The sequence below is a fragment of the Anomalospiza imberbis genome, chromosome 19 (assembly GCF_031753505.1).
Source record: "Anomalospiza imberbis isolate Cuckoo-Finch-1a 21T00152 chromosome 19, ASM3175350v1, whole genome shotgun sequence".
In the NCBI taxonomy this organism is placed as follows: domain Eukaryota; kingdom Metazoa; phylum Chordata; class Aves; order Passeriformes; family Viduidae; genus Anomalospiza; species Anomalospiza imberbis.
Window position 1 is genome coordinate 2,796,801 of NC_089699.1, and position 27,700 is coordinate 2,824,500.

The 27,700-nt window shown below is 51.1% G+C and overlaps 1 protein-coding gene and 1 long non-coding RNA gene across 4 annotated transcripts; one reads left to right on the forward strand and one right to left on the reverse strand.

The window, feature by feature from the left end:
* RGS9 (regulator of G protein signaling 9) lies at positions 1 to 27,061 on the forward strand. Of its 3 annotated transcripts, none has more exons than XM_068210003.1 (17): positions 1 to 95; positions 5,780 to 5,876; positions 8,439 to 8,489; positions 8,667 to 8,773; positions 9,241 to 9,292; positions 11,126 to 11,184; positions 11,579 to 11,655; positions 13,062 to 13,143; positions 13,497 to 13,559; positions 19,178 to 19,207; positions 19,817 to 19,878; positions 22,016 to 22,129; positions 23,024 to 23,139; positions 23,746 to 23,833; positions 24,332 to 24,470; positions 25,075 to 25,160; positions 26,731 to 27,061. In XM_068210003.1, exons 1-17 carry the CDS (start codon positions 33 to 35, stop codon positions 26,900 to 26,902), a joined length of 1,458 nt encoding a protein of 485 aa, XP_068066104.1. In that variant the 5' UTR covers positions 1 to 32; the 3' UTR covers positions 26,903 to 27,061. The 3 variants fall into 3 exon arrangements, with proteins under 3 accessions (XP_068066104.1, XP_068066106.1, XP_068066105.1); XM_068210004.1 differs by lacking the exon at positions 1 to 95 and adding an exon at positions 7,595 to 7,665; XM_068210005.1 differs by lacking the exon at positions 26,731 to 27,061 and having other exon boundaries at positions 25,072 to 25,304.
* Positions 25,176 to 26,735, reverse strand: LOC137485468 (uncharacterized). Its single transcript, XR_011005323.1, has 2 exons — positions 26,590 to 26,735; positions 25,176 to 26,328 (listed from the first exon to the last, which is right to left on the reverse strand). It is a non-coding gene; the product is annotated as an uncharacterized lncRNA (long non-coding RNA).
* Positions 27,062 to 27,700: the final 639 nt, after the last annotated feature.

A 27,700-nucleotide genomic window follows, 5' to 3' on the forward strand; every position in this document is an offset into this window, starting at 1 on the left:
TACACTGCACTGCACTGCACTACACTGCCACCATGACCGTCACTCGCCTCGACCAGGGCCAGCGCTACCGCCCGCGGATGGCCTTCCTGAAAAAGGTGAGGGCTCAGCAGCGCCGGGGACAGCCGCACCATTGTGGGCACGCCGGGGCCGCGTCCGGGCGGGGCGATGCGATGCGATGCGATGCGATGCGATGCGATGCGATGCGATGCGATGCGATGCCCAGGGCAGCGCTGGCGGTGCTTCAGGTGATATGTGTTCATAGCATCTTGCTCAGCCACGGCTCCCCGGGGCACCTCTGGGCGTGTGGGGTCCGAGGGGTGACAGCCCCTCCGCGGGAGTTTGGAGCCATGACCTGTTGCAGAGCGCCGTGGATCCCAGCTGGCTCGGGGGCCAGGCTGGAGGGGCAACGTGTGCTGAAGTGATGGAGCAAATAGGGCTGTAATGTTATTTACTATTTGTAGCTTATCTCAGCTGAATGGTTGCCCTGACACCTTCCATTATTTTTTTCAAAGTCCCTCAAATCCGCGTCCGTTCCCAGGGAAATGCCCATCATCAGCAGCGCCAGGCCACTCAGTGTAGCTCTGCTCCAGTCGCTCCAGTGTGTGTTCCCAGTGCTTTCAGCTGATGTGCACATTCCGAGCGTGTATTGCAGCCAACTGCCTGCTCTCTGCCTCCTGCCAGCCTCTCAGACATGAGCGTATTTGTGGCCAGAAGCAGTAGAAGGAGTGGGATGATGTATGCCCACGCTTTTGGGTGTAATGCGTAATTTTGTGCAGCATTTGGTGGGCTTTTTCTGTAGCATTCACTCAAAGCATAGCCAGTTGTAGTGTAGTTGGTATCTGCAGATTTTAAAAAGCAGTGTGTAAAGCTAGCTTTTCTCGCCCCCACCTCTCCTGAGTGTGGCTTATCCTTTTGGATGGAATTAACTGAATTTCCAGTGACAAGTACAGCCAGCAAGTTGCTGTTTGAATTGTGGTTAGCTTTCCTCAACGCCCACAACCTAAGGAGGATTCCAGGGGTAAAGGGAGGGGAATTTGGGGATATTCAATGCTAAGGTATAAGCCTGGCAGTACTTACTGCAACCAGAGGAAGTAAAGAGGGTATTTTCTTTGGTGCTATGTCTTGCAGGGTAAATTTGGCTGGGGAGCCCTGCCAAGGGAAATACTCCAGGCCAAATTCTGTACTGAGTAATACTCAGTGGAGTTACATGCGGGGGTGCAGAGGAGAAGCTGTGTGCTTTGAGAAAACAGCTGCCTGCAGCTGTGCCTCAGCTGCTCCGTGGGAGTGCAGCAGTCTCTGCAAAGTGCTCCGAGTTCCTCAGGTGGGAAGACCAGTCAAAACACAGCGAATGGCTGTTTCAGAGTGTGCACCACTCACACTGTGAGCAGCCAGGGGGGCTGAGCTCCTGGCTTTGCAAGTCTAGGACCTCTTAGCAGCAGGAAGGGAAGCTCCTGGTGGTCAGTGAAAGCCCTTGGCTTTCATCTCCACTTTCATTCCTGCTCTGTTTTCTCCAGACCTTGGAGAAGCCGTGTGTGGAGCCTCGGCTGTTCCATGGCAGTGTGGTCTGTGTGCAGGCAGCCACATCCTCAGAGCTGCCTGGAAACACCAGCTCCTTTACTGGGTGCCCATGGCGGGAGCGGAGGATGCTCAGCGTGCACCCAGCGAGCACCTTACAGGCTTAGACCCATGAGGAGCTAAAATCCTCGAAAGAAGCTTTGTTAATTGCTTAAGCCTGTGCTCACGCTTTGCCTCCAGCTGACACACGCTGTGCCTGGGCTGCTGCAGCTGCAGGGAGGGATTCCTGCCATGCTGCCAGCCCGTGGGCCCCGTGTGCCTTGGCAGCTGCCAGCACCTCCCTGTGCTGCCTCTGCAGCAGGGAGCTGGTGACCACAGCAGCAATCCTGCCAAGGGACACGGGGAGAGGACAGGGGGCTGCTGTTGGGGTGGTGGGCAGTGCCCTGTTCTTGCTGGGAGGCTGCTCTGAGCGACTCAGGCTGGGCGTGCAGCTTGGTCTCTGTGGCTGAACTGTGAGGGGATCAGAGGCCTCCAGGGCCCTGTAACACCTGCTCATCATGCTAGCACTTAGGTTGTTTTATTCTGTTTTTTTCCCCTTTCTAAACCATCTTGGCTGGAAGAAGAATGACCCAAAAGTCTTTTGGGATAGCAAGCAAGCCTCTGAAATGCATTTTGGCTGGGTGCTGCGAGAGCTTGAATGAACCCAAGCTCTCGGTGCCTGTGCCTGCTCCAGCAGCCAGATCTGGCTCTGCTGGGCATCAGCTGGCAGAGCTGGGCTGTGCTCTCCAGGAGCTCCTGGGCTGGGTATTTTTCCTTGTGTGCTACACGAGCTGCACTGTGACTCACACCTTGTGGGTAGGGCTGATGGATGCCTTCTTCCTCTGCCTCCTCCTCCCTCTGGTCCCTGGTGGCTTCTCCCAAGCTGTGCAGCAGCCAGGGAGGGGCTGTTCCAGGGTCTGCAGCATGGCTGGGGGCTTTTCCAGCCTGGCTTTGCTTCTCCAGGCTTAGACTTTCCAGCAGCTGCTGGGCCTCATCTTCCTGGGCATTTCCAGAAGTGTGTGAGCAGCTGAATTGTGTTTTTGCTGGAATCCAGCAGGACTCCTGCTCTCTGAGGCTCTGGGTATGGCTGAAGCTGAGCCTTAGGCCAAGCACAGCCTCATCCCATCCTCCCTTTCCTTGTTCCAGGCTGGGAGATGCCAGTGCCACATCTTTCTTTGGAAAAAATCCCCTCCAGACTGGGAAGAGCCAGCTACAGCCCTGCCCTCCCCATTCACAGATTTACTTCCTTTAGCTGAGGCATCACTCAGTGGGAACAATCCACTTCCCCTCAGCTTTAATTAGGAAAATGCAGGAAGTTTTATCTGGTTAACAATGGGGGTTTTTTCATTTTTTCTTTTTTTTCTGACCATCCATCAACGTGCAAAGCAAGGTTGGTAGTTGCAGACCTAGAAAACAACTGAATGAGCCTTCAGAGGCCAGAGTGGGGATAAGGACTGTGTTGTTACCTTGGAAATCAGAGCAGGTAGGGCTGATCCTTGCAAACAGCAGCAGGCAGTGAGGGGGGCTAGAACCAGGCAAATAGGATGGAGAAAGCAACAGATGTTTAATTATAGCACCAGGACAGTGCACTCAGCTGGGAACTGGAAATTCCTGCTGGGAAAATTGATCTTTCTTATGTCTGAAGCAAAGATGCCTCTGTCTGGGTTGATGCTGAGAAGGGCTGAGCTCCTCACCTTAGCAGTGTTTTGCTGTTGCATTTCTGAGTCTCAGCACCTGGAGTTTGTTTTTTCTGCGTTGTGGATGCCCTGATCCTGGGGAGCTGGAGGGTGCCCAAAGGGTAAAGCTCAGGAGATCAGGGATGGGACCTGCACCCAGGGTAACTCAGCCAAGCAATCCATCAGCACTATCTGCCCCCACTGCTCCATGCTAGAGGAAAGCATCCATCCTCCTTCTCCAGAGCCAGCCACCATCAATTGGTGGCCATTTGCCTCTTCCTGGGGCTTCCTGCAGGCTCCTGAAGTCCAGTGATGGTTTTTCTCCCTTTATGGGAGTTTGAGTTCTGCTTTGCACTCAGCGAGCTGAACCCCGTGACTTCGTGCAATCAGAGAGGGGACAGACAGTTTTCCTGTTGTGTCCTCTGTGGCTTTCAGGGTGAGTTCACCTCCAGGCAGAGATTCCAGCTGATCTGAAGGGAAATCTCCAGGGGGCTCCTGCCCTGTGGTGTCTGTGTGCATGAGATGAGCCCTCCCTGGAGCCCGGCTCCTTCAGCAGTCCTGATATTTACCTCTGTGTGCATCTCCACCCATCAACCAGTCAGGAAGTGGCTTCTGGCTCTGCAAAATTCAAACCAGACAGCTCTTTCCTGGCTGAAAGCATGACAAAATGTACTAGAGCCCTTAGCAAAGCAAGGCAGCGTTCCTGCTGTGTCTGAAGCAACCCTCCTGGCCTCCCTCTGGCAGCCTGGTGCTGATAGCAGCTCCTGCTCCTGTAATCCACTGTTCCCTCGGGAGAAGAGACACAGTCAGGCTGAGGTTTGATCAGCAAGGTGGATGGTTTGCAGAGCTAGGCACCCCTCAAGAGCAGCTCCTTGCTTTTGAATGTATTTGTCATTTCTCCAGTGACAAGAGGGAGTGTGGCAGAGTGTGAACACGGTGAGAGTTGGAGTTGCTGGTTAAAGGGAGGGAACGTGCTGTGCTGGGGGCTGTGGGGGTTTCTGAGCCAATTCCCTGCTCTCAGCTGGTTGAAGATGTGTCTCTCGAGCCCACCTGGAGAGCTGGAGCTCCTGCTGGAGCAGGATGTGCTCTGCTGCCTGCCTGGAACACAGATCCTGCTGGGATCTGCCAGCTGGTCACTGCACAGGGACAGGGGCATGAGCAGGGCTGTGTTTGCCCCCAGGATCTCTGTTCTCTGTGAAGGGACTGTGCAGTCACAGAGAGTGACTTCCCAAGGTACCTGGGTTTGCTTAGAATCCCAGTTTCCTAAAGAGTGCCCTGCCTGCTGGACCATCCTGCCTCACCTCATCCCACACAGCTGAACTTTCTGAGGCTGAAATTGTAAGTTCTGTTGAAAGACCTAAAAAATGCCTTCATATTCCATCACTTCTGGTCTGATTTTGCTCTTTTAAAATATTTCATAAGTACTTATACAAATATTTATGTTAAATTTTACCAGGCTTCTCCATTTTAGCATTAATTTGTCAATGCTTTTAAAAGCAGTTGAAAATCCAGTTTTACTGACAAGCCCAGAGTGTATCCTGTCACTACAGCTTAAATCCTCACAGAACTTGGCAAGACTTGGGACCAAAGTCACTGTGGTGCCTGTGAAGACAATACCCTCCATTATGTGTGTGTGTCATCAACTCACACTCGTTAAATCCTCTACTCTCAGTTAAAAAGCTACAGCCTCACCCAAAACAAGTGTGTGGAGAGACCAAATTGGTCCTGTTGGACCAGTTTTGATTTAATATCCCTGGAAGCAGAACACAAAAAGAAGAACATCTTCCCCAAAGCTCTCATGGCACTCAGATAATCAAAAATTAGGAGATGAGGAGTGTGCCCCAGCTCCATCCATCTGAGCACAGATCCCAAGTGAAAGCAGAAGCTTTGTGCTTTGGCAGTGGTGCCGGTAGGAAGTCAAAGAGGAGGAAAATACCTTGGAAAACCTTTATCTTTTAAAAAGAAATAAAGATAATTGGGAATGAGAAATAAAAGTTGTCTGGCCCTGAGTGTGAGACTCATCCTCTGTTAAAAATGAGTCAGCAGGATCCTGAGGAATCCCAGGCTGGAGGTGATGTGCATCCTCCAGAGAGGAGGATGTGCCTGCCCCATCCCTGGAGGGGCTGAGAGCAGCCCTGCACAGGAATGGGCAGAGAGCCCTCACACACCTCCTTTGCACCTCCTAACAGAAGCACAGTTTTATTCCCTCCCCATGTTTCTTTCTAAGTGCCCAGTGAGCCAGAGAAGAACCTTTCTGGGTGTAGTGGGGTCTGGGTAGCAGAGATTTTATTTATTTGTTTTTCCTTAGCTCTCATGGAGTGCTTCCATCCTGTCCCTCCTGTGCTAGCCCTGGCTGTGTGTGTGTCCAGTGGCAGTGTGAGCTGCCACGGGCTGGAGGTGGCACCTCTGGTGCCAGGGGGAGGTTCAGAGGGGGCTGTGGCCGCTGCATGCATTGCTGTGGCACACCAGTGCCCACCCTCTGCAGTGCTGGCTCCCCTGCTGCCCACTCCTGACATCCATCCCATCCCATCCCCTCCCCTGCTTTGCAGATTGAAACTCTCATGATGGAGATGCAGAACCCAGACACAGGAATCAAGACACAAACACAGACAGTGATGATCACCAGCATCCCCCACGCTGTGACAGGTAAGAGCTTCCCTGGGGGAAGGGACTGGGCCCAGTTCAGCAGAGAAAATCTGTGTGTGGACCCCCTGGCCAGGGCTGCCAGCGCCTGGCTGCGTGCTGGAGCTCTGATCCCAGTAAAATATCAGCTGTACATCATTTGAGATGTACCTGCTCCCTTGATCTCGTTCTCACTCGTGTCTCATTTCATTCCTGCTCGGAGTCAGACACAAAGGTTGATCCCCAGGCACTTTCAGCTGTCTTGTGGGGGTTAACTCAAGTGACCTTGCCTTCTCTTAGCGCAGGGATGAGGACATGCTGCAGCCTCCAGACCTCTCATGCTCCCAATGAGGCTGGATCACAAATAAAGATAAATATTAAAATCCAATTAAAACAAGCAGCCTGGAGGCAGACTGAAAGATGGTACTTCAGAAATGAGCAATTAACAGTTACTCTTCCTTTTAATGTTTACTGCTAGTAATACTTTTTCTTGAGTAGGCAGGAAAAGAACAAACTATTCAACCCACTTCTGTGCCTGTAAATGACAGCTTTGCCTCCCTCAAGGAGGCTGGAGGAGCAGCAGACAGGAGCTGTGCCGTGTCATGTGCAGTGTTACAGGCAGCTCTTATCACAGCCTCCTTGTGCCTGCTCCTCCTTTCACCAGGCACTATCAGTGCCTCTGCTTCCCTGTTCTCCAAGCCTCCACAAAAGCTCTTGTGAGGAATCCTCTGCTATAAATATTCACACATACTCCATGCCCAAGTTTGCTCCTCCTGCTTTGAGCTTCCTTCAGCACTCTGAAAATCAGAACAAAAACTCCCACTGAAACCAGTGAGTTTGCTCCAGGCAAGTCAAGAGAATTTCCCCACTGTGTTTGCAAAGCCTGGTTGGCCCAGTGTGTTGTTTGCCCCAAATTTTTTATATAAAATGAGGCTGCAGAGGCACTGAAGTCACTTGCCCATGGGAAGAGCCAGTCAGTGGAAGGGTCAGGAGAACTCGGACACATCTGAAGCCTGCTGTCAGCAGCACCCTCCGTGCACTGCAGTGCAAACCACATCCTGGCTCTCACAGCTATTATGCAGCTGAGCTGGGTGGAGGCTTTGCCTGTACAAAGGAGCTTCCCAGAGCCTTGCCTCCCAGAGCTGCCAGGGAATAGTTAAGGCAGCACAGAGAGGAGGTTCCCTGTGCTGAGGATGACGTCTCACACAGATGAAGTGCAGGGGAAGGAGAACTTCTCTTGATGCCTGCCCAGCGTAAAATCCCACTTCCTAAAAGTCCACGGGTGTCTGATGTCTTGGCACTCACCCTCATTGCGTGCTGTCTGCTTTACTCTGCTTCCTTAATGAGAATTGTTCCAAGTTCCCTCTTTCACAAGTCATAAATTCTAGTCCAGTCACCTCTGAGAGACAAGTGACTTCCACCCCCTCTGTGTGCTGGTCATCCCTCTCTAAATTGATATTTTTAGTGCTGCATGGATACTGATTGGCTTCTGGGTGTTGCAAAAGAGATTGATTGATTTTGATGAGGGTGTGGTGAAGATATTGGAGCAGGGGACACAGATCTATTGGGGAGAGCCTGGCTCTGCCTGTACAGGAAGCTAGCTAGTTAAATTCAGTGAAAGTCAGTAAAATGGCTCACAAATAAACCTCGATGTTAAATGTGCACCTTTGGGGGAAAGTGCTTACAGAGGGAGCTGTCTAGAAATGAGTGATGAGATAATCCTTTAATTTCATCTATTTCAGGAAGCAGGCAGTAGGATAAGAGCTCTGAGCCCCTATTAGAAAGTTAAGTCATCACTGCAATGTCAGGAAAGGTCAACACCTCAGTCTGCAGTCCTAGGGGAGGTTTGGAGGAAAAGCCAGTAACTGATCAGGGAACAAGTGCATTTTTTACCCTCTTTAAATGGAAGGAGGTTCATGAAATTTGCCCCCCAGAATGTAAAACTAAAACTGCTGGAGGTCTATGCTGCCTGTGGTGGGTACAGCTGCTCACAGGCCATCAAAAGAACTGGGAGAGACAAAATGTGTGTGAATTTGATAAATCCTGTGAGCACTGCAGCTTGGATCTGAGATTTGGACATCCCTTCTGCCCATTAAAGGACTCCTAGAGGATCAGTCACTGGTCTTCTACAAAACTGAGACAGGACTGTGCTCTGTGAACCTGGAGCTTCTTTGCAGTGAATCTTTCCAGGCAGGGTGGAGCAGAACCTCCCCCTCCCTGGTGAGAAAGCTGTTGCATCCTTAAGCCCTTTCTAAGCCACTGATGGGGGTTGGGATGCTGCTCAGGCCATGTGAGCTGGTGCACCCTCTCTCTGTGCCATCCCAAGGTCACTGCCTGCCTCAGGCTCCCTCTCCCGGGGCTGGATGCCCTAGGGGGTGCCAGCATGGCCAGTGGGAGCCCAGCAGTGCATTTTACCTGGGCCTCCTTGCATTTGAAAGCACATTTGCAGAAAAAGGGGGCTGTGGGATCCAGAGCACAGTGAGGGGTGAGGACTGGAGAATCTCCTTTGCCCCCTCCCCGTGGGTTTGGGCACACTCCTGATTTCAGTGCTGATTTCACCTGATTCACCTTTGCTTTGCTTTGCAGGTAATGATATCATGCAGTGGATCCTTCAGCGCTTGCAGATCACTGCAGAAGGTGGGTAAAAATGTGAAAATTGAGGCTTTCTCAGCTTTCAGTCATAAAACCAAGATCTGAAGCAGCAAAGCCTTTCGGTTGAATTCTCCCCTGCATAAGAGCTCACTCAGAATCTCTGATTTTAATTCCAGTGAAGTGTTTCTGTGCAATGAAAACATCTGCATTCTCCATTTTCAGAGGCACTCCACCTGGGAGACCTGTTTGTGAAATATGGATATATCTACCCTCTTCAGGAGCCAAAGAACCTCACCCTGAAGGCAGACGGCAGCCTCTACAGGTTTCAAGTGAGTTGCAGCTCCTCTAAGCTGTTGAGAGGGAGTTCAGCACTAGTTTTTATTAAAAACAGGCAGCTGGGGCAGTTCCCAGGAGCTGTGGAGCTGTGCAGGAGGAAGGAGAAGACTCAGAGAAGTCTGCACAGAGAAGACTGAAATTGCAGTTTACAGGGAAACTCTGATAGTTTCTTCAGTGAAATTAGTGTACTTGTTCAACCTAAAAATAGCTGTGCTTTCCTCCAAAGAGTGTTCCCTTCCAGGTCTTAGAGTAGCAAATGGAATTGATGGTTGGACATAGAATGATGTGGGGGCACTGAATAATGAATATACAAAAAGCACAGTAATCATGGGACGGTATCGAGGTTTGTGGCTGGACTGTTTCCACTGCTGTGGGAAATCAAGATGTTCCTGGTACTTGGAAAGACGAGTCCACGAGTTCAGGGCCTGTGTGCACTAACAGGAGGCTCCTTTCCTTGCAGACCCCCTATTTCTGGCCAGTGCAGGGCTGGGCTGCTGATGACACAGACTATGGTGAGTGGTGGCACTGCACGTGTCCAGGGCTGTGGGTTTGTCACAGTCCAGGGCTGTGGGTTTATCACAGTCCAGGGGTGTCCAGAGCTGTGGGTTTGTCACAGTCCAGGGGTGCCCAGAGCTGTGGGTTTGTCACACTGTCCAGGGGTGCCCAGGGGTGTGGGTTTGTCACACTGTCCAGGGGTGCCCAGAGCTGTGGGTTTGTCACAGTCCAGGTGTGTCCAGAGCTGTGGGTTTGTCACACAGTCCAGGGCTGTCCAGAGCTGTGGGTTTGTCACACAGTCCAGGGGTGTCCAGAGCTGTGGGTTTGTCACACTGTCCAGGGATGTGGGTTTGTCACACAGTCCAGGGGTGTGGGTTTGTCACACTGTCCAGGGGTGTGGGTTTGTCACACTGTCCAGGGGTGCCCAGAGCTGTGGGTTTGTCACTCAGTCCAGGGGTGCCCAGAGCTGTGGGTTTGTCACACAGTCCAGGGGTGTGGGTTTGTCACACTGTCCAGGGGTGCCCAGAGCTGTGGGTTTGTCACACTGTCCAGGGGTGTGGGTTTGTCACACTGTCCAGGGGTGCCCAGGGGTGTGGGTTTGTCACACTGTCCAGGGATGTGGGTTTGTCACACAGTCCAGGGGTGTGGGTTTGTCACACTGTCCAGGGGTGTGGGTTTGTCACACTGTCCAGGGGTGCCCAGGGGTGTGGGTTTGTCACACTGTCCAGGACTGTGGGTTTGCCACACTGTCCAGGGTTGCCCAGGGGTGTGGGTTTGTCACACAGTCCAGGGGTGCCCAGGGGTGTGGATTTGTCACTGTCCAGGGATGTGGGTTTGTCACACTGTCCAGGGATGTGGGTTTGTCACACTGTCCTGCTCCACTCCCGCTCTTCATGTTCTTGTGCTGTGTCTCCACTCACAATGACCAGCCCTGGCATTTTTTTTCTTCATGCTATTTTATGAATAATTCTCAGTAATGGTGAATTGAGGGTGTGACTAACTTGTGGTTGCCTTGATGAGAGAAAGTGCTTAAGCTCTTATGTTCCACTAAGATCCATCTCAGAGGAACACATCTAAATTACCTTGTTGGGAGGGAAGACTTTAAACACAAGATTAGATTTCCCTGAGTAGTTAAGTGTGTTCCTGGATCTGAGCCCAAGGCTGTCTTCCTGTAGATTTGGATCAAGCCCTGCATTCAGAGATGGTTCTTTCTTTGTAGAAAGCACAGTGACTTCCAGTATCTCTTGATGGGTTTTTTTTCCATATAAATCTCTTGTTTCAAACCAAGACATTGCCTTTATGATGCTTTTTGTTGTAGAGCTGATCACGAATCTTGGGCTGATCAGCTGGGTTTGCTCCTGTGAGCTGTGCAGTTCACAGACTGATTTGTCCATGCCAGGGTTGTCCTCTGTGACTTTTATCTGCATTATGCTGTAGATCTCCTGAGGAAATAAAAAAGCCTGGTTTAGATTGGAATGTTTTTATTAGAACTTGAGCAAAAAACACTGGCCTGTGCTTCAGAAAACTTGGAGGTCAAACTCTGAGGAGCCTCAAGAGCTGGAAGGTTTGGTCCAGTGTCCCTTGAGCCGTGGAAGCCTGGCTGAGTTCCCCAGGGAAAGGTGGCTGCTGGCACAAGGCACACACTGCCTCTTCTGCCTGGGCATCAGTGACATCCCAAAAGCACCAAGTCCTTTTTTCTTCACTGAGCTTTTGCGAGCTTGGAGCTCGTGCCTGGGAAGATATTGTAACAGACAAAGGCTCCTGTGTTTGTAATGTGGGTAAATTTATAATTATTCTTGGACTTGTTGGTCTAGGTATAACTGACTGCTAATTTGCTTCTACCTCCACAGCAATTTATCTAGCAAAGAAGAACATTAAAAGGAAAGGGATTTTGGAAGAGTATGAAAAGGTGAGGAGACAGTGCACTTGTTCCATTACAAGACCCTCATTTGCTACAACTTAAGCCCTTTGTTGCTAATGAGTGGGGCACAGTAAAAAATCACCTCTTCAATTGCATGAGGTGTTACTCCAGCTGTATCAAAAGCCAACATTTTGCAAGTGAAAAAACGACCAGTACAGAAAACTGCTGTGAAGTCAATTATCATTTTAGCAGGGGTAATTGCTCTCCTTGCAATGGTATTTTTGAACTGTTGCAATTCTTGTAATTATGTGCAGAACAATCCAGATTTCTTGGCTCAGTTGCCAGCCTGGCCTCGTTGAACTATGGAGAGTCAAGAAAACCCCAGCATGGGAGTGCCCTGGTCAGAATTTTCACACTGACTGCTTTTTTATTTTTATTCCAGGAACATTACAACATGCTCAATCAAAAAATAAACTACAAGTGGGATTTTGTGATTATGCAGGCCAAGGAGCAGTATAAGTGAGTTGACTTGCATTCCCTTGTTCTCATCACTGGGGAGGGTGTGAGGAGCAGAGCTTGGCTGTCTTAGTGCACAGTTCAATCACACATTAAAAACACCAAAATGGCTTTAAAATGGCTTGGAGGGGAGGTTTAGGTTTTGCACTTGATGTGGTTCTGTGCAGAAGCTGGGTTCTGATGCTGCAAGCCCTCATTAGAAACAACTTCATTTAGCTCAGTGTTCTCCATGAGTATTTGTGGGTCAGGCCCTGGACTCCGGGCCTGTTGCTGGTCTGGGTCAGGAGTTACTGGCACATCTCTCAGCTGAGTGGAGTGAATGAGGAAGCAGTAAATGTTCCCAGCAGGGACTTCTGGAGAAAACTGAAGTGCATCCTTAAGTACCCAGCTAAAATGACTTGATGTTAGGAACTGAAACCTTCAAATTCCCAGGAAACTTGGTGAACATGAGATGGGAATACTCCTTTAGAGATCTTTCCTGCTCCTGTGGACTCCTCTCACCTTCCTTTACCTCCTGGCAGGGCAGGCAGTGCCTCTGCTCTCAGCAGCCTCTGTGTTCCCTGGGATGGCAGCCAAGCGCTCGCAGTACAGCTCATCAGATAACTGTCTCATTAAACACGAGACTGTTGTTCTTGTAAATTGAGGTCAGACTTGGGCTAAGAGATGCCAAATGCAGTTTCAAAGTTAGATACCCAGCCTGTGTCTGAACCAGGAGATTAAACTCGTCTGAGGCTGTTTGATGGTGCTGCTGGGGCAGACTGGTGCAGAGCACCCACCCTGCAAACCACAGCAGGGAGGCCACATGCAAACAGCCTGTTGGGAATGTTCCCTTCCCCATGCTAAGTCCCAAATTGTGCTCAGGACTTTTCTGGGAAAGAATTAGTTGGTCCAAGCCCAAACCATGCTAGTGCCTCTTCTGTTTAATTGTGGAGGTGATTTGGGTTTTAGTGCCTGGGAACCCTCCTCAGAACCATTTCCAAGCAGTTTCTCTGAGAAATGCCTCTGCTTTGCTGAGAGACAGGGATGAGACATGTCCAGGATGTATCTCTGGGTGGCAGTCCTTGGTTCTGCCCGGGGACATGGGACAGGGGTAAAGGTGAAGCAGCAGGGCTGAGGGCGAGTCAGCAGAGGGCTACCAGTGTGCCTACTCAGAAGGGGATGTGTCTGCCCCCAGCTCAGCTCAGGAAGATGATGATTTCTCAAAAGCCAGAGTCATGTGTGGCCATGTGAACATGATGTGCAGCCAGAATTAGCCAGGACAGGATGTGGTCAGGGGTGGCATCGGAGCAACGATGGCGCAGTCAGGCGGGGACCCACGGGGCTCGGGAGGCTGGAGGTGTGCCCAGCTCCTCATCCCACTGATTTTAGGAGGGCAGAATTCCTGAATTCCCATGTTCTTGGCTTTGCAGGGCAGGGAAAGAGCGGAAGAAGGAGGACAGGTACGCCCTGGACTGCCAGGAGAGAGCCTACTGGCTTGTGAACAGAACTCCTGTGAGTAGAGGGTGACAGGGTGACTTCAGTGACTCGGTGGTGCCCTCCCTGCAGCCACCTGGGACAAGCTCCCATGTGGAAAGGGCATGGCCTCTGGGCTGAGTGCCAGGGAAGGGTCAGCCCAGGCCTGCCCTGAGTCCCCACCACCTTTCCTCAGTTGTTCTCAAGGCTGCAAGGGACAGAGATCCAGCTGCAGCTTGAAGAGGGACATTCCCAAATCTGGGGGTTCCCGAGGCACTGCTGGCTGGGAGCTGCTGGCAGTGGAGGCCTGGGGATCTTCTCCTGCATTTGTGTGATGCACAGTCTTTAAACCAAAGGAGTTACAAAGCTTTGTTGTTTCTTGCTCACCACAGCCGGGCATGCTGGACGGCCTCGAGTATGGAGTAGACCGTGTCACAGATCCCAATGAAAATAAGGTAAACCAGGTGAGACAGGGTTGGTTTTTATTTACACACCTACTGAATTTGTCTGGAAGAGCCCAGAAAATGTCCCTGGAGTTGTCATTTTTTGGGCACTGCAGGCTGAGTGTGTCAGCTCAGCCCTAACAGCTGAACAGGCCAGAGGTTGAGGCTCTCTCACCTGGGAGGTGAGGCCCTCTAAATAGACTTTGGCAGCTTCTTCTGCCTTGAAAAGACTTTGTCAGCTTTCTTGCCACACCAGTCAGTGTGAGTGCTTGGCTGGAGGACATGTTTTCTTTGCTGGTGAAACTGAAGTAAGGAATCCTCTGTCTCCAGATGCTCCTTGCTGCCTTTGTATTAGTGCTGGATGAACTTTGTGGGGTGTAAAGGGTCAGTGCAAAGATCCAGGTTTAAAATAAAATGACAGAATACCTGCTAGGGTGTAATTAATGTATGGTAAGAAGATGAAGAAGTTGGTGTGGTGGATAGGAGACACAAAATGTTGCCAAAAATGCATATTGTAGACCATAAAGAAACAGAATCAATGAGCTGAGACCCATGAGGGCTGTAACTGGGTGAACTGGTCTGAAATCACACAGATCCAGTCAGTGGATGAGGAGCTGGAGCTGCTGCTCCCTTTCTCCTGCAGCCCTCTGAGATGCTCCTGTCTTTGTGCCCTTAACAGTGTTCATTTGGAAGCAAAGTCCAAACACCTCTCAGCAATTCGATGCAAATGTTTCTGCCATCTCAGTCGCAGTATTCCCACAACTTCCCATTCTTGCAGCAGCCTTTAAACATCTCAGCAGCCAGAGGCAGGATAATTGCTTTGGCCAGCTGTGTTCTGTTGCTATAGAAACTGAAAAGGAGCAAAGTGTAGGGTTGGGGTGTATTTTATTCTTTTTCGTCCTGTAAGTAGCAGCTGCTGAAAAGCCTTTTTTTTTTTTTTTTCCTTTTTTAAGAGTAAAGAAGTAGTGGGAAGGGAGAGGGATAGAAAGAGGAGTAAGCCAACTTCTCGCCCACAGTTTTACAGCTGACATGGAAGGGATTTTAGGTTTGCAAACGGTCTGAAGAGCTCTATCCATCTGCCAGCTGCCTGGTAGCACAGGGGGAGAGAGCTGAGGAATCTCTGCCCACTTCCACCCTGGCCATAAGAGACAGAGCCAGCTCCCCCCATCAGGGGAGGCTCCAAGGAGGGCAGAAACCAAAGGACACCAGCTTTGGGGTGACTTCCCTGCCCTTCTCCTTTAAGCTGCTCTCTGAGCTGTGCCTCCCCTCTGGAGGCTGAGCTGAAGAAGGAAGAAGGTTCTCCTTGCTCCTCCTTTAGCTTTTGAAAGAGTGATTGAGAATACATGAGACAGCCAAGAGCCCTGATGGAGCCCCTTTTGGACTAGCAGCTTTATTTTTGTCCCCTGCAGGCTGTTCTCACCAGCACTTGTGGCTCAGCAGCCTTTGGTGAGCAGAAAGAATGGGTCAAAGCTCTTGATTTGTGTCCCTGTTCCTGCTCAATCTACCTTCACTTTGTTGGCCAAATTGTGGAGTTTTTGATCTTGGCAGTTGAGAAAGGAAAGAAAATAATGAATTTCTGATTTCTTTGAAGCTGACATTAGCATGAACATCTTTCCTTCTCTCGCTCAGACCCTTTGGTGGGCTGCTCCCTCCCTCACTGATAGAGTCCTCTGGGGATAAACAGGTGCTCAAACTCCAATTTTGAAGGACTTTTATTACTAATCCATGGGCAAACCTCGTGGTTACAATGAGTTAGGGCAGGAGGAGTCAGGCAGAAGTAGGCACCCATTAAACAGCGAATTAAGAGATGCTTTAGCCTTTTGTTGCCTGGCATGACCACTGAGTGCCTGCAGGTACCTGCACAGCCTCTGCCTCCTGGAACCAGAGTCTTTCTGAATGAGCTTTAGCTCCCCCAAAAATCTCTGTGCTGGATTCAGGGGCTGCTGAATGCAGTGCCCTGGTTTGTTGTGTGCAGCAAATCAGGCACAGATCAACGAGTCATTGCTGGCCTTTAATTTCATAAGTCCCTGCCAGTTTGCCTGATGAAGCTCTGCTGCATCATCACAAGTTTGGAAGGCACAGGGTCAGGGGCAGATGAACAAGACAGGGGGAAAATGGCCATTTGATCAAAACTGGGGGTATGGACTGGGGCAGGTTGGATTTCCAGCTGCAGGGCTGGATGCACCAGCACCGTGGAGATGAGTGTTGAGATGATCTAATCCCAGAGTCAGGATTTGCCTCTGCAGGCTCTCAGCTGGCTGAGTGCAGGGAGCAGGGGTGCACTGAGCAGGGGTGTTGGGGTGTGCAGAGGCAGCTGGGGTGCACTTTGCAGGGTTGGAGAGGCAGAACTTCCTTGCCCAGAGCTCTGGAGGGAGGCTGGGCTGGCTCTGCCCTGTGCTCAGTGGCCAATTCCCTGCACAGGATTCCGGGGATCAGCCTCAGCCTGCCAAGCTCTGTGCATGGAGCACTCGGGGCAGTGAGGGTGGAACTGCAGTGTCCTGGTCCCAAACAAGCCCTGCACAACCTTCTTCACTCCCAGCTCCTTCCAGGCATCCACCCAAAGCTGTTTCCAGGTGTTTATGAGGTCTGTAAACAGGGAACGGTGGCCAGGCAGGCAAAAACACCATGACCATCATCTCCCCAGTCTGGTCAGGAAGTCTCACACTGGGCAGAGGAGCAAACAGGTAGCTGGGAATGAGCAGATATCCCAGCTCTTGTAGGAGCTGGTGGCCTCAGCCACGTGGATCAGCTCCAGACAGGGCTCTGGAGCAGGTCCTGGCTGGCTCCCAGCTGGGCTCTGCAGCCCCAGTGCCAGGGGAGCACAGAGCTGGTGGCATGGGGTGTGACCAGGCCACGCAGGGTGTCCCAGTGCCACGGGGTGTCAGAGGATGTGGAACAGCTCGTGGCACTCACTTGAGACAGACTGAGGCCTTTCAGTAATTGCCCTGCTGATTGAAGGCCGCAGGGCTGGGGAGCTGCTCCGCAGTAATTGCGATAAGGCGCTCGTTAAGGGCATTGCAAAATGAATCTCATTATGAGAAACCACTCTTTTGTTCCAAATATGATTTCCTCCCAAATGAGGCAGAGTGGGTGGGTGGGTGGTGCAGGGCACTTTGGCACTGCTGCAGTCAGCAGTGGGGCAAGGGGGTGGGCACAGCTGGCAGTGCTCAGTGGGACATGGAGAGGGCTCAGGGCCACTTGTAGCAGCAGCACTCAGCTGGGGGCACTGTGGGAGAAAGGGAAATGAAATCATGAGCAGCTCTGGGGTGAAAGAGCTGAGATTCCTCCCAGTTCCTGCTGATTTGAGAGCTGCAAGGGGCTGAGCACAGCCAGCACCTGCAGCCTCCCAGGCTGTTCAGCAGTGGGCTCCCCTGGCATCTGGCTGCAGCTCGGTTTGTGCCACTGCTCAGAGATGCTCAGCCCCTTTTCTGGGGGAGCCTTGGCAAATCCCCTTCCCACCTGGAGCACCCCAGCAAAGCCCACAACACTGACCTCCACACAGACTGTGGCAGGAGGGGATCCTTGGTATGTGGGGCACTTAAAAAAAAAATCTTCCCTTTTTTGCTGATCTTTCTTCACCCACATATAATTTTTTCTGTTGTGGTGGCATTTTAATTGATCCCTTTCTGTCTCTGTATAACATTTAGCTCACTGTGTTCTCTTTCTCTTTCCCACAGCTGTTTGTCTCATGTGTGTGTGCTGTGCTGCCAGCCTCCCAGACCCCTCTAGAAGATAACACCACTTTCCTGCCACGTGAGCTGCCTTCAAGCCGTTGTGCCAGCACCAACTTCTCCTTCCCCACTGCACCAGGCCTGTCTGAGGCCCCAGCTGAGAAAAAATGTAGAAGCAAATAGGGTTTTTAGAATGATTTTAACATGTTGAAATCAATGCTCTAGCCACAAGTTCCATCAAATGGATCCCTTCAGCTGGCACTTGTAAATCTGATGAGGCCTGGTTTGTATCTCATATTCCCCAGGGAGATGAACTCCTGTTGTGCAGGAGGCAGCTGGCCTGGAGCAGAAACACAGGGCTCTAAACAGGACACTTCAGGACAGTAAATACAATAAATTTCTCTGTGCAAGCAGGTGATTTTCCCATTCCATTTCTGCAGTCTGTCTGAAACAATGACACTGTAGAAATGAGGGGAAGAAGTGGTGTCTGTATGGAAGGTGGCCCAGAGTCAGGGATGCAGCTGAGAGCAGAGAAGGCTGAAAAGCTGTTCCTCAGCTCCTCCATCATTTGTAAGGGTGTCCCAGGAGCTTGTGAATCAGCAGGGGAAGTTGTACAGCCCTGTGAGCAAGGATCCTGCTGCCCTAGAGCTTTTTCTCTCCCTTGATGTGTCAGTCCTTTCCCCCTCTCTCACAGGGGGCCAGCACAGCATCACTCTGGTTTTTGTTGCCCTGTTTGTCCCTGCTGAGATGGTCTGTGCTGCCCACTCAGAGCTGCTCGTGGTATTCCCAGCAGGAAAAGCTTCCTCCCCTCACAACACCACTATGAGGACTTTTTTTGGTGCCCCACTGGCCAGGCTGGGTCAGGGTCAGGGTCAGGGCTGGCTCTGTGGTGGTGCTGTAGGGACTGGGCTCATCTGCTGCATTTCTGGCTCCTGCTGCTGAAATGGTGAGTGGGCCCCTCAGAACCAAGTGTCAGCAAAAGGGGGCTGTTTTTCTGCCTTGTGGAGAAGAGTTTCTCCCTCCTGAGCAGGACTGGTGACGATGGTTAAAGTGCAAAAGCAGATCAGTGTCCCCACAAAGCAGCCCTGGCAGAGCATCTTGCCTTTCCCAAAACAGGGGCAGTTTGGGGTGCAAGGTCTCTGAGGAGGTGAGGGGAGAGCAGAGCTGCCTGTGGCATTCAGTACCAGAATCTTCATCCCTCATCCCTCACAAACTGCACTTCACCAAGGCACTCTGCAGACCCCCACCTGCCACAGGGCTCGTTTGATAGAGTAATTTTGGGATGCAGATCTTGACTGAAACAGGAGCTGAGCAGCTGAAACCCTGCCTGAGCCTTTAAAGGCTTGCTGGGAGCATCCCAGACTTAGCCTGTCGTTCCTTCTCCCTTCTGCAGTTTATTCCACACAAAGTAACTGTGCTTCAAAGGAAGCTGTGTGAATAAACACCCTGCAGTTAATTTCTTGCCTTCGATTGCCTGCTCATTTGTGGATGACATGTAACATAGTCTGAGTTATTCAAATCACGACGTAAACACCCTTTGCACAGCAGATACTGCTTCTGAGGCTTTTAATTGTGGTGTTTATATTTTGCAATGTGTTGGTTCCTGTCTCCTTTAGCTAATATGAATGATCTAATCTGTGTCTCGTAAATGAATCTATTTTAGCTCCATTAGAAAAACCCCTTAATTGAAGGCATACAGGCAGCCTGTGATGGGAGAAGCAATGCTAAACAGTAAATACAGCTAATGGGACAATTTACCGTGTGGGGATGCTCTTAGCTTTGATGATACCCTGATTAGCTCAGCTGCTGTGTTTGATTTTAATTGTAATCAGAATTAATTGGAGAGCGCTGCACAACGGCAGCCCTGCAACGGTGTCTCAAAAAAAAAAAAAAAAACACCCAAAAAACAAGTGTAAGCACCCATCCCAATTTAATGATTCTTTTTTAAATATTTTACAGAAAAGTACTATGGAATTCTATAGGAGAGAGGTAAGTGGTGCTTCCCTCACTTCTCAGTGTTCATCCTCTATGAGTTGCTTACACCAGTGTGGCTCAAAGCCCTCTGTGCAGGGGATGGGCTCTTTGAAAAGCAGAATCCCTGCCTCATGGAGCTTTTATCACTGTAATTTCAGGACATTCCCTCCCACTGCAGCTCTCCCAGTGACGGGAAGGCTCAGGCAAGGACAGACACCAGGGCTGAAATCCAATAGATCAAAATTAGTGGTGGGGAAATCACAGTGGCGCCAGCACAGAGACAGCCAAGAATCAATGATAATTACATGCTAAATCATCCAGAGCATTTGTAGGTGCTGAGGATGGTAGCTATTATTCAATTTCTATATAACATGGGGAGTGCTTTTTAATTACTTGCACATTGCAAAGTGCGTTTCTGATGTTTGCAGTAAGCTCAGTGAAAACAGACATTTTACTGAGACAATTCGGGGATCCTCTGGTTCCTTGGACATCCAGTAATTAGGGAAGAAGCAGTCCCTGCTGTAATTAGCCCCACTTACCTGGGAGAGAGCCTGTTTGAGGTTTAGACAGGCCTTATCTTCAAACCTCCATGCTCCTAACCATGGCCATGTCTGATCCCCTCAGATCATGTACTATCAGCAGGCCATCCTGAAGACCAGAGTGAAATCTTCTGTCTCTCTTGGAGGGTAAGTCCTGATTTCCTTCTGTCCACACATTAATTAGTCTTCAGTGCTTATCTCCTAATGAGCTGATGACGCTGTCTGCTCTGGCAGCTGGTGACTCAGCCTGGGGATCCATGTGGTGGCCCAGTGCTGTCTGGGCCAGGAGGCACGAGGCTGAGGAGGGATCAGAGTCCCAGGCAGGATGAAGAGGCTCTCTGGGAGCTTTGCTGCAGAGCAGCACCAACCTCTGGGCTGAGAATCCCACTGAAATCAGGAGATGCTGACGCTGCTCTGGTCAGCTGTGATGATGCCTGGGCACAGCCCTGCAGCCAGGGGGGGATCCAGGAGTGTGTCTGTCCTTCAGGAGGAGCAACCAGCAGGACAGACTGAGCCTCCTGTCACTGGTCCCCACCCTGGGCTGGATTCACCCCCACGAGTGTCCCTGCCCCATGGTGGTGCTGACCTCTGGTTGTGTAATACTGGTTATTCTGTACTGCAGAGGGGAACGGCCTCCCCATGAACATCCAAGCAATTAATTAGCAATTCCCCTGCCCAGTGGGAGTGTTTCCTGATCAGATTCTTGATGAAGCCTCCAGCCCTGGCATTAGGCATTGGTGTGTTTGCCAGAGGCATTCCTACCTGGAACCTCCCGTGCTGACCTGGCACCTTGAGGTGCAGCCCAGAGCACCTGCTGGTTTGCACTGCCATTGCCACCAGGGATTCCTATCATCTGACATAAACAAGGTGCTCAGGCCAGTTCCCTGGAGAAGACAATCTTGAATGAATGGAATGGGTGGAAGAGAGAGTCTTCTGAGAGCTACAACTTGCAGGGCACCAGCAGCTGCTCGTTTTGTCTGTCACTGACTTCCAGCTCAATTAAAAACTCTGCTGCCTCAATTCTCCAAACTGTGAGCCGGAGCAGGGGACACCTGGCTGCTTTCCAGGAATTTTGTGGTGCTTAACTGTTTGGCAATGGGGCTTTTCTCTCATTAGTTCTGGTGGGATGATGCTTATCACCTAGATCAAAAATCTCAGGAATTTTGGAACTCCAAAGCGTCAGCTGCAGGGCTGGGTCCAAATCAAATTACTATTAGTGAGGATACGAGCAGCAACTGAGCAGTGTGCATGCTTCAGAGCATTGCAGTGATTTGGGAGAAGTTGCAAAGCACTTCAGGACCACACAGCAGTGCTGCCTGAGCTGACAGGTTTAGATTTGCTTGATCATGGGCTGGAGTGCCTGATGCAGGTGCTGGATGCCTTGGCATTCCCAGTGGGAAGGTAGGATGGAGCAGCTGTGCTCCAGCCCTGTGGTTTGCTCTGTGCAGGAGCATTGTATAACTGCAGGATGTGTGCCAAGGTGCCTGTTAGCAATGGGCTCCTGGACACTGCCCTCCCAGCTCTGAGCACATGAAAGCACTTTGGCCTGGAAGGAATTTTAAATGCAGAAACCAGAGGATTTTTTTTTTTTTCAAGAATGAAAAAGGGAGGCGGGAGCTAAAATTCCAGGACATTAGTGAAATCAATTGTAATTAGAAGTCTGGCCAAGTTAGAAGGTAGGAGAAGTGTTTGTCTGGTTCCTGATGGGAGAGAGACAGCTCTGCTTTGTGCCAAGCCCTCAGAGCCACTCGCAGAGGAATGAGCCCTGTGGTAGGTGATGGAGGAAAGGAGAAGCTGGGATGAGCCCTCAGCATTCCCTCACTTTCCCTGAGTTCTCCCATGGCCCGTGGGAAGGCCGCAGAGAACCCACCTGGGTGAACACAACCCTGGTGTTCCTTTCCCTGACACTTTCCTCCCAGAGCAGTGCAGGATCAGGCCCTGGCCAGCTGAGAACAGGAGACAGAAACTCTCCTTAGAGTCCTAAGTCTCTCTTCCTTAAAATGAAAAGGCAGAAGGAGGTGATGGAAGAGAGCCTTGTATCTCCTTGTATTTGAATTGACAAATTCACTGCTTCAGAAGACAACCAGGAGACTTCTGGTAGGAAATGGAAAAGATTACCTGAGCCAGTGAATCGATTTTTCTAGGAAGGCAGGGGCCACATTCCAGATCCCTGTGCTGAGAGTCCTCCACCTCTGAGGATATCTGTAGTCTGTAATTTGGCTATAATGGGGCTGGCTGTAATTCTGGCTTCCAAATTCATATTTTGATTTTGGATTTGTTGCAGAGTTGTGAAGTACTCTGAGCAGTTCCTCTCCAATGATCCCATCCTGTCTGGATGTCTCCCCAGCAACCCTTGGATATCAGATGACCCTGAGTTTTGGGATCTCAATGCAAAGCTGTATGTATTTCTGTTGTTTTGCCAGCCTGTGGTTTACAGTGACCTTTATACTGATAGAAATCAGGAGAGGGAACCACTGATTTTTGTTGTGGTATCTGATCTCTGCTCATAAGCAGAGAAGTGTTCCCTTTCAAACTTACTTTGAAATTGGGAATACTCCATGCTGAACTTTCAGCACTGCCGTCTTCAAGTGGAGCCTTCCTTAACATCACAGAAATTGCTGAGCTGATGGTGGGAGTGTGCACTCAGCCCCTGCTGAGGGGGTCTGATCCTCCCTGGGACAGGTGAAGCCCTCTTTAACCAGCACTGGAATGGAACAGGACCAGCTCAGGGTTCAGCTGCTCCCCTGGCTCTTTGCTCACCCCTCAAACTGCTTCCTTAGGAGAGGCTTTGGGTTGGAGGCACACACTGGTGGTCCATCCCTTCTCTGAGGCCTCCCTTGGTTTTCCCTTTGGATAGGGTTTGCTAATTACACGATGGCATCTCGGGGCTTGGAGCATCCAACATCGCGGTGGTTCTGAGAGCAGCAATCCTGCACTGATTGTATCCCATTAGACATCCCCAGGGGATGCCTGCACTGAGTGCCTTTATGAGAAGCAAAGCTCTGGGCAGCAACCAGTGCCTCCTCCAGGGTGGGACTGAGTCAAACCCCAGGGCAAGGCTGGGCTGTCAGTGTGAGAGCTGCATAAATCCCAGTTAAATCCTCATCCCGCTGCTGCCCGAGTTGTTTAATTACAACTTACTTAGTGGGTTGACTTCAGGAGCTCATTACACCACTCTGGAAAACAAGAGAATGCTGAGCAGTCCCTTGGCATTGCAGCAGAGGGCATTTTGGCTTTAATTAATCTGCTAATTAGAGAAAGCCGCCGTGCTGTTTGTGCTCTCCCCGCGCAGGGTGGAGGTGCCCACCAGGATGCGCGTGGAGCGATGGGCCTTCAACTTCAGCGAGCTGATCCGGGACCCCAAAGGCCGCCAGAACTTCCAGCTCTTCCTGAAGAAGGAGTTCAGCGGTGGGTGGGCAGTGTCCCCGTGCCTTGTCCCCAGGCTGAGGTGACCTGGCACGGGCTGCTGCGGGCTGTGCAGCCAGGGCAGGCGGTACCATCCAGTGGCACGGGACACACGGTACAGCCCGGCATGGCCCCGCCGCGGGGGACTGCCTGGGAGCGCTCAGATTGCATTTTAGGAAGGAATTCTTCCCTGTGAGGGTGGGGAGGCCCTGGCACAGGGTGCCCAGAGAAGCTGTGGCTGCTCCTGGTTCCCTGGAGGTGTCCAAAGTCAGGTCAGACAGGGCTTGGAGCAGCCGTGGACAGTGGAAGGTGTCCCTGCCCGTGGGACTGAGATGGACTTTCACATCCCTTCCACCCCAGAGCGTTCCGTGATTCTCTGACTGCTCCCAGGGAAGCTGGAACTGGCCGAGCTCACAAGTTCTTAGAGGTGTCAGTGGGCAGAGAGCAGGGGAAAGCTGTTTTCCTCTTTCAGTCACTGAGAGTGACTTTCAGTCAATTGGAGAGACTGGCTTGGGGCCAGCAAATTGTGCCAAACAAATCCAGGAGTTAATAAACGGGATTGTGTTTTCCTCAGTGTCACTCTCTGCCGATTGTGTCCTTGTCATGCAGGAGAAAATCTGGGTTTCTGGGAAGCCTGTGAGGATCTCAAGTATGGGGACCAATCCAAGGTCAAAGAAAAAGCAGAAGAAATCTACAAGTGAGTGTGGAAATTTTCGACTCTTTAACTCTTTGTGCATGAGTCCCATCACCTTCCACAGGTTCTCATTCTCCACATGATTTATTCCTAAGATTTTTATGTGTCAGCTCTTATAGATGTGGTTGTTTTTTGTCCCCACATAGGAAAGGAGCTTTTGGAGATGACAATAGAAGTGGGTTTTTTTAATATATATTTACTTTTCCTCTCTGTTACATTTCAGTCTTAGAATGTAATTTAAATATCGGTGTGGAATAGCAAAGTTCTTGAAGCTGCCACAATCAAAGTGGGGAGAGGCTTTTTGCTTCCAGTGAGCTAAAATTTGGCTTATATTATCTGCAAGAGGAAGTGAGTGCACGTCTCTGATGAAGAGGACATTGATTGCCCAAGATCAGGACAGCAAATTGCAGCAGGGAGCTGAAGGGACTTTCCTGTCATGAGTAGACAGGAATCTGTGAATTCTCCAGCTGCTAATGGCACTGTTGATTCCTTCTCCTGCAGGCTCTTCCTGGCTCCAGGAGCAAGGCGCTGGATTAACATCGATGGCAAAACAATGGGCATCACAGTCAAAGGCCTGGAGCACCCTCATCGTTATGTTCTGGATGCTGCTCAGACCCACATTTACATGCTGATGAAAAAGGTTTGTTATTTGCTGCCAGAGCCCGAGGGGGATTCCAGCCCTCTGGGCCTTTCAGTGCCTTTGTGTGCTATCAGCTGTCCCTTTCAAGGGGCCTTTGTTTGAAAATCCCGCTGAGTGAAGCAAGTGCTGCTTCAGGCATTTGTATTTTGCTGCTGCTCCTTCCCGCTCAGCCTTGTCCCCAAGGTGGTGGGGGTCAGGTGGCATTTCGATTCCAGCTCGGGCACCAGCTCATGCACTGAAAGCAGCAGAACTGGACGGATTTTCACCCACTGATGAAAAGTTTGGCTCCTGGAATACAAGCTCCTCACCTTGCAGTAACTCTGAGACCCCGTGGCCCAGGCTAAGCTTCATTTAGATCTTTTGATCTGGGTCTTACCTGTGAAGCTTTATTGTGAGATGGAAAATCCTGGGAATTTTACAGCGAGATGAAAGGATATTGGTTTAAATAGCTACATTTGCCTGAAAGATGCAAAGTCCCTTGAGCTGCTGGGGGAGATTATCCAGTTCCCAGCCTCCCTGGCTCCTGAGCAGCTGTATTTGGTGGTGATTTTAATAAGGGTGTTTGCAGCCCATAACTACCAGTTTCTCTTTTTTCTCCTAGTAGGACTCCTATGGCCGCTATTTAAAGTCTCCAATATACAAGGAAATGCTGGCCAAGGCTGTTGTGCCACAAGAGGGTGTCAAAAAAAGGCAAGTGAAACTGGCTGTAATTGTGGGGTTTGTTTTTCTTGTTGTAGCAAGGGTAGAAAAAGCCCAAGTTGCAGTAAAATTACTATGATTTAGATGTCTTCTTAATTAAATAAAATTTTGCACTGAGAAGATGCTTTGCTTTGAGACTGATGGTGCTTTTTATTCATAAGCCCTTTGGAAAAAGCTCGTGAACAGGAATGGAGCTGCTGATTGCTCAGCTGCCTTCTCTGCTGGGTCTGCTGAGAAGGGCTGGGATTGTTGAATTAATTCATGGCTCCTTTCCTGGAAGGAGAGAGCTCTGGTATCCTGGGCATGGGAAGACTCCTGCCCACGAAACACTGACTGCCAGAGCAGAGACAGAGCCAAGGTTTGGGATAATCCACGGGATCTGCTCATGTCTGCCTGGACAAAGCTCACCCCTGGTGTCAGGGAAGGTGACAGGCATTTGGGAACAAGCAGCACCTTGTGAGTGACAGCTGGCACAAGGGGGATGGCCTTGGAAATGGCTTTTTCCCAGCAAGATGCAGTTTATACAGCAAATTCAGGCCATTTGAGCTGCAGCTGCTCCTAAAGCTGAGCGTGCAGTGCCAGACTGCGTGGTGTTTCTTTCTCATCACTCATCAACCTAGCAGGCAAGAAAGAGGAATCATGGACTTTCACACTGTTGTTTCGTCTAAAAGCTGCTTCAAGTCAGTGGGAGAAGCCCTGCTGCTGCCTGGTCTGGGGTTTGGCCAGTTGTTCCCTGTGCCACACATCCCGAGGTCACTGGCAGATGCTGGCTGCTCCCGGTGATCCTGCCTTCGTGTTTGTCAGTGCTTGTCCTGGATCCCCCAGACCTCAGCATCCCATTAACCTGGAGCTGGTTAACCCATCCAGAGGTGGGGTAGCACCTGTTCCCACTGCAGGGGAAGTGGCTTTGCTGAAGCAGGTAGTAGGTGTTTTTTGGGGGCATCACAGACACCAGGAACACCCACACTGGTCCCCGCTTTGATCTTCCTGAGGGCACCAGAGGAAACTCCACGGATGGTGGGAGCTGTTTGGCTTCACACTGAGTGTGAGTTATGTGCAAACTCAGCAAAGGAGTGATGTGGGTGTGCCCCGGAGTCCCTCGGGAGCAGGACTTTGACACTTTTAGCAGTCCTGTAGCTTGTGTGTGACACTGACTCACCTGTTACTATAGGACACGAGAAAACACGACACATGCCTCTGCTCTTGAGAAGGTAAAAAGGGGTAGTGACAGTGGATTGGAGGGTGGAAGTGCTGCTTTTCTAACGACACTGGACAAACTACCAGTCCATCAAATTTCTCCTCCTCTATGAAGGAATGCAAAACAAAAAGTTATTTACAGAAAGTCATGGGAGAAAGTTTGCTACAAGCATGTAAACTTAGAAGGCTTTAGAAAATCTTAAAAAATCAGGGTGACACTCACCCAGTGCTGTTGAAAGCATTTTGCACTCCTTCGGCCACGTCTGTGTCCGAGCTTGTCCTCCTGGGTCACTTTGCTCGCCAGGGGGGAGGTTTTGGTGCCCTTCTCCTCACTAACCCCTCTCCTTCCCCTCTCTCTGCACAGCACGGGTTTGTTCGGACGCCGCCACCTGCGCTCCAGCCCCAGCCCCATCATCCTGAGGCAGCGGGAGGAGGAGGCCAAAGCCAGAGAAGCCGCCAACACCGTGGACATCACGCAGGTCATGAGCAAGCTGGATCGCAGGAACCAGCTCCAGAAGGAAGCTCCTCCCAAGTAGGCTCTGAGCCCCGCAGGGAAAAGACAAGGCGAGGCTGGTGCTGAGCTTCGTCTCCCCTTCCTGAAGGTGTCAGTGCTGCTTTAGGTTTCCCAGGCCGGCTCTGCGCTCCGCCAGCTTCCCGCACGTTGCCGTGGCTGCTGGAGAGCAGATGTCCCTTCCCGGGCACGCCGGGCAGGGGCTGCTGCGGCGCCAGGCTCGGGCTGCAGCACCCCGCGCTCCTCGGAGGGGAGATGCCTTCTGCTGCCCCCAGGGCCCGGCTGCCTGTGCCTGCTGCTCCCGGAGCGGGGTGGCACAGGGCAGGGCAAAGCCGTGCCCCAGTGCTGCGGGTTCAGACCAGCCTTCCTTGGCGCCGAGGGGGATGAGCAGGGCGGGGTGACCCAGCCCAGAGTGTCCCTGCCGGCCTCCATCCCCTCGGGGGGCTCTGCACCCTCCCAGGGGGTGCATCTGGTACCCCCTGAGAGGAGCACACCCCCCACTCCAAGAGTCCTGCATCTCCAGGCAGCACCACGGGCAGAAGAGCTGCTTGTGGGAACAGCAGCAGGAGCATTTCTGGAGGTTTAGCTGACCTTCTGAGTTTGACTGACGCTCCCACGTCCCCTGGCACGCTGGAGATGATCCGCAGGAAGCTCTGCTCTGCTCTGCCCGTGACTCCTGTGCTGCGAGCTGGGTGTGCAGGTGCAGAGAGCTGCCCCTTGCCAGAGCCTACACGAGGCCAAGAGAGATTTCATCCAGTCCTTCCCACCTCTTGTCTTGTCTTTTTCCTGCTCTTCTATTTTCTGTTGTTAACAATCCAGCAGG

Excerpts from the sequence above, each read along its gene's own strand:
- RGS9 (XM_068210003.1), top strand. The coding sequence starts at position 33 with ATGACCGTCACTCGCCTCGACCAGGGCCAGCGCTACCGCCCGCGGATG. Across the intron at positions 8,490-8,666 it reads CTTGCAGATCACTGCAGAAG|AGGCACTCCACCTGGGAGAC; the intron begins GTGGGTAAAAAT and ends CTCCATTTTCAG. Across the intron at positions 23,834-24,331 it reads AAAGCAGAAGAAATCTACAA|GCTCTTCCTGGCTCCAGGAG; the intron begins GTGAGTGTGGAA and ends CTTCTCCTGCAG.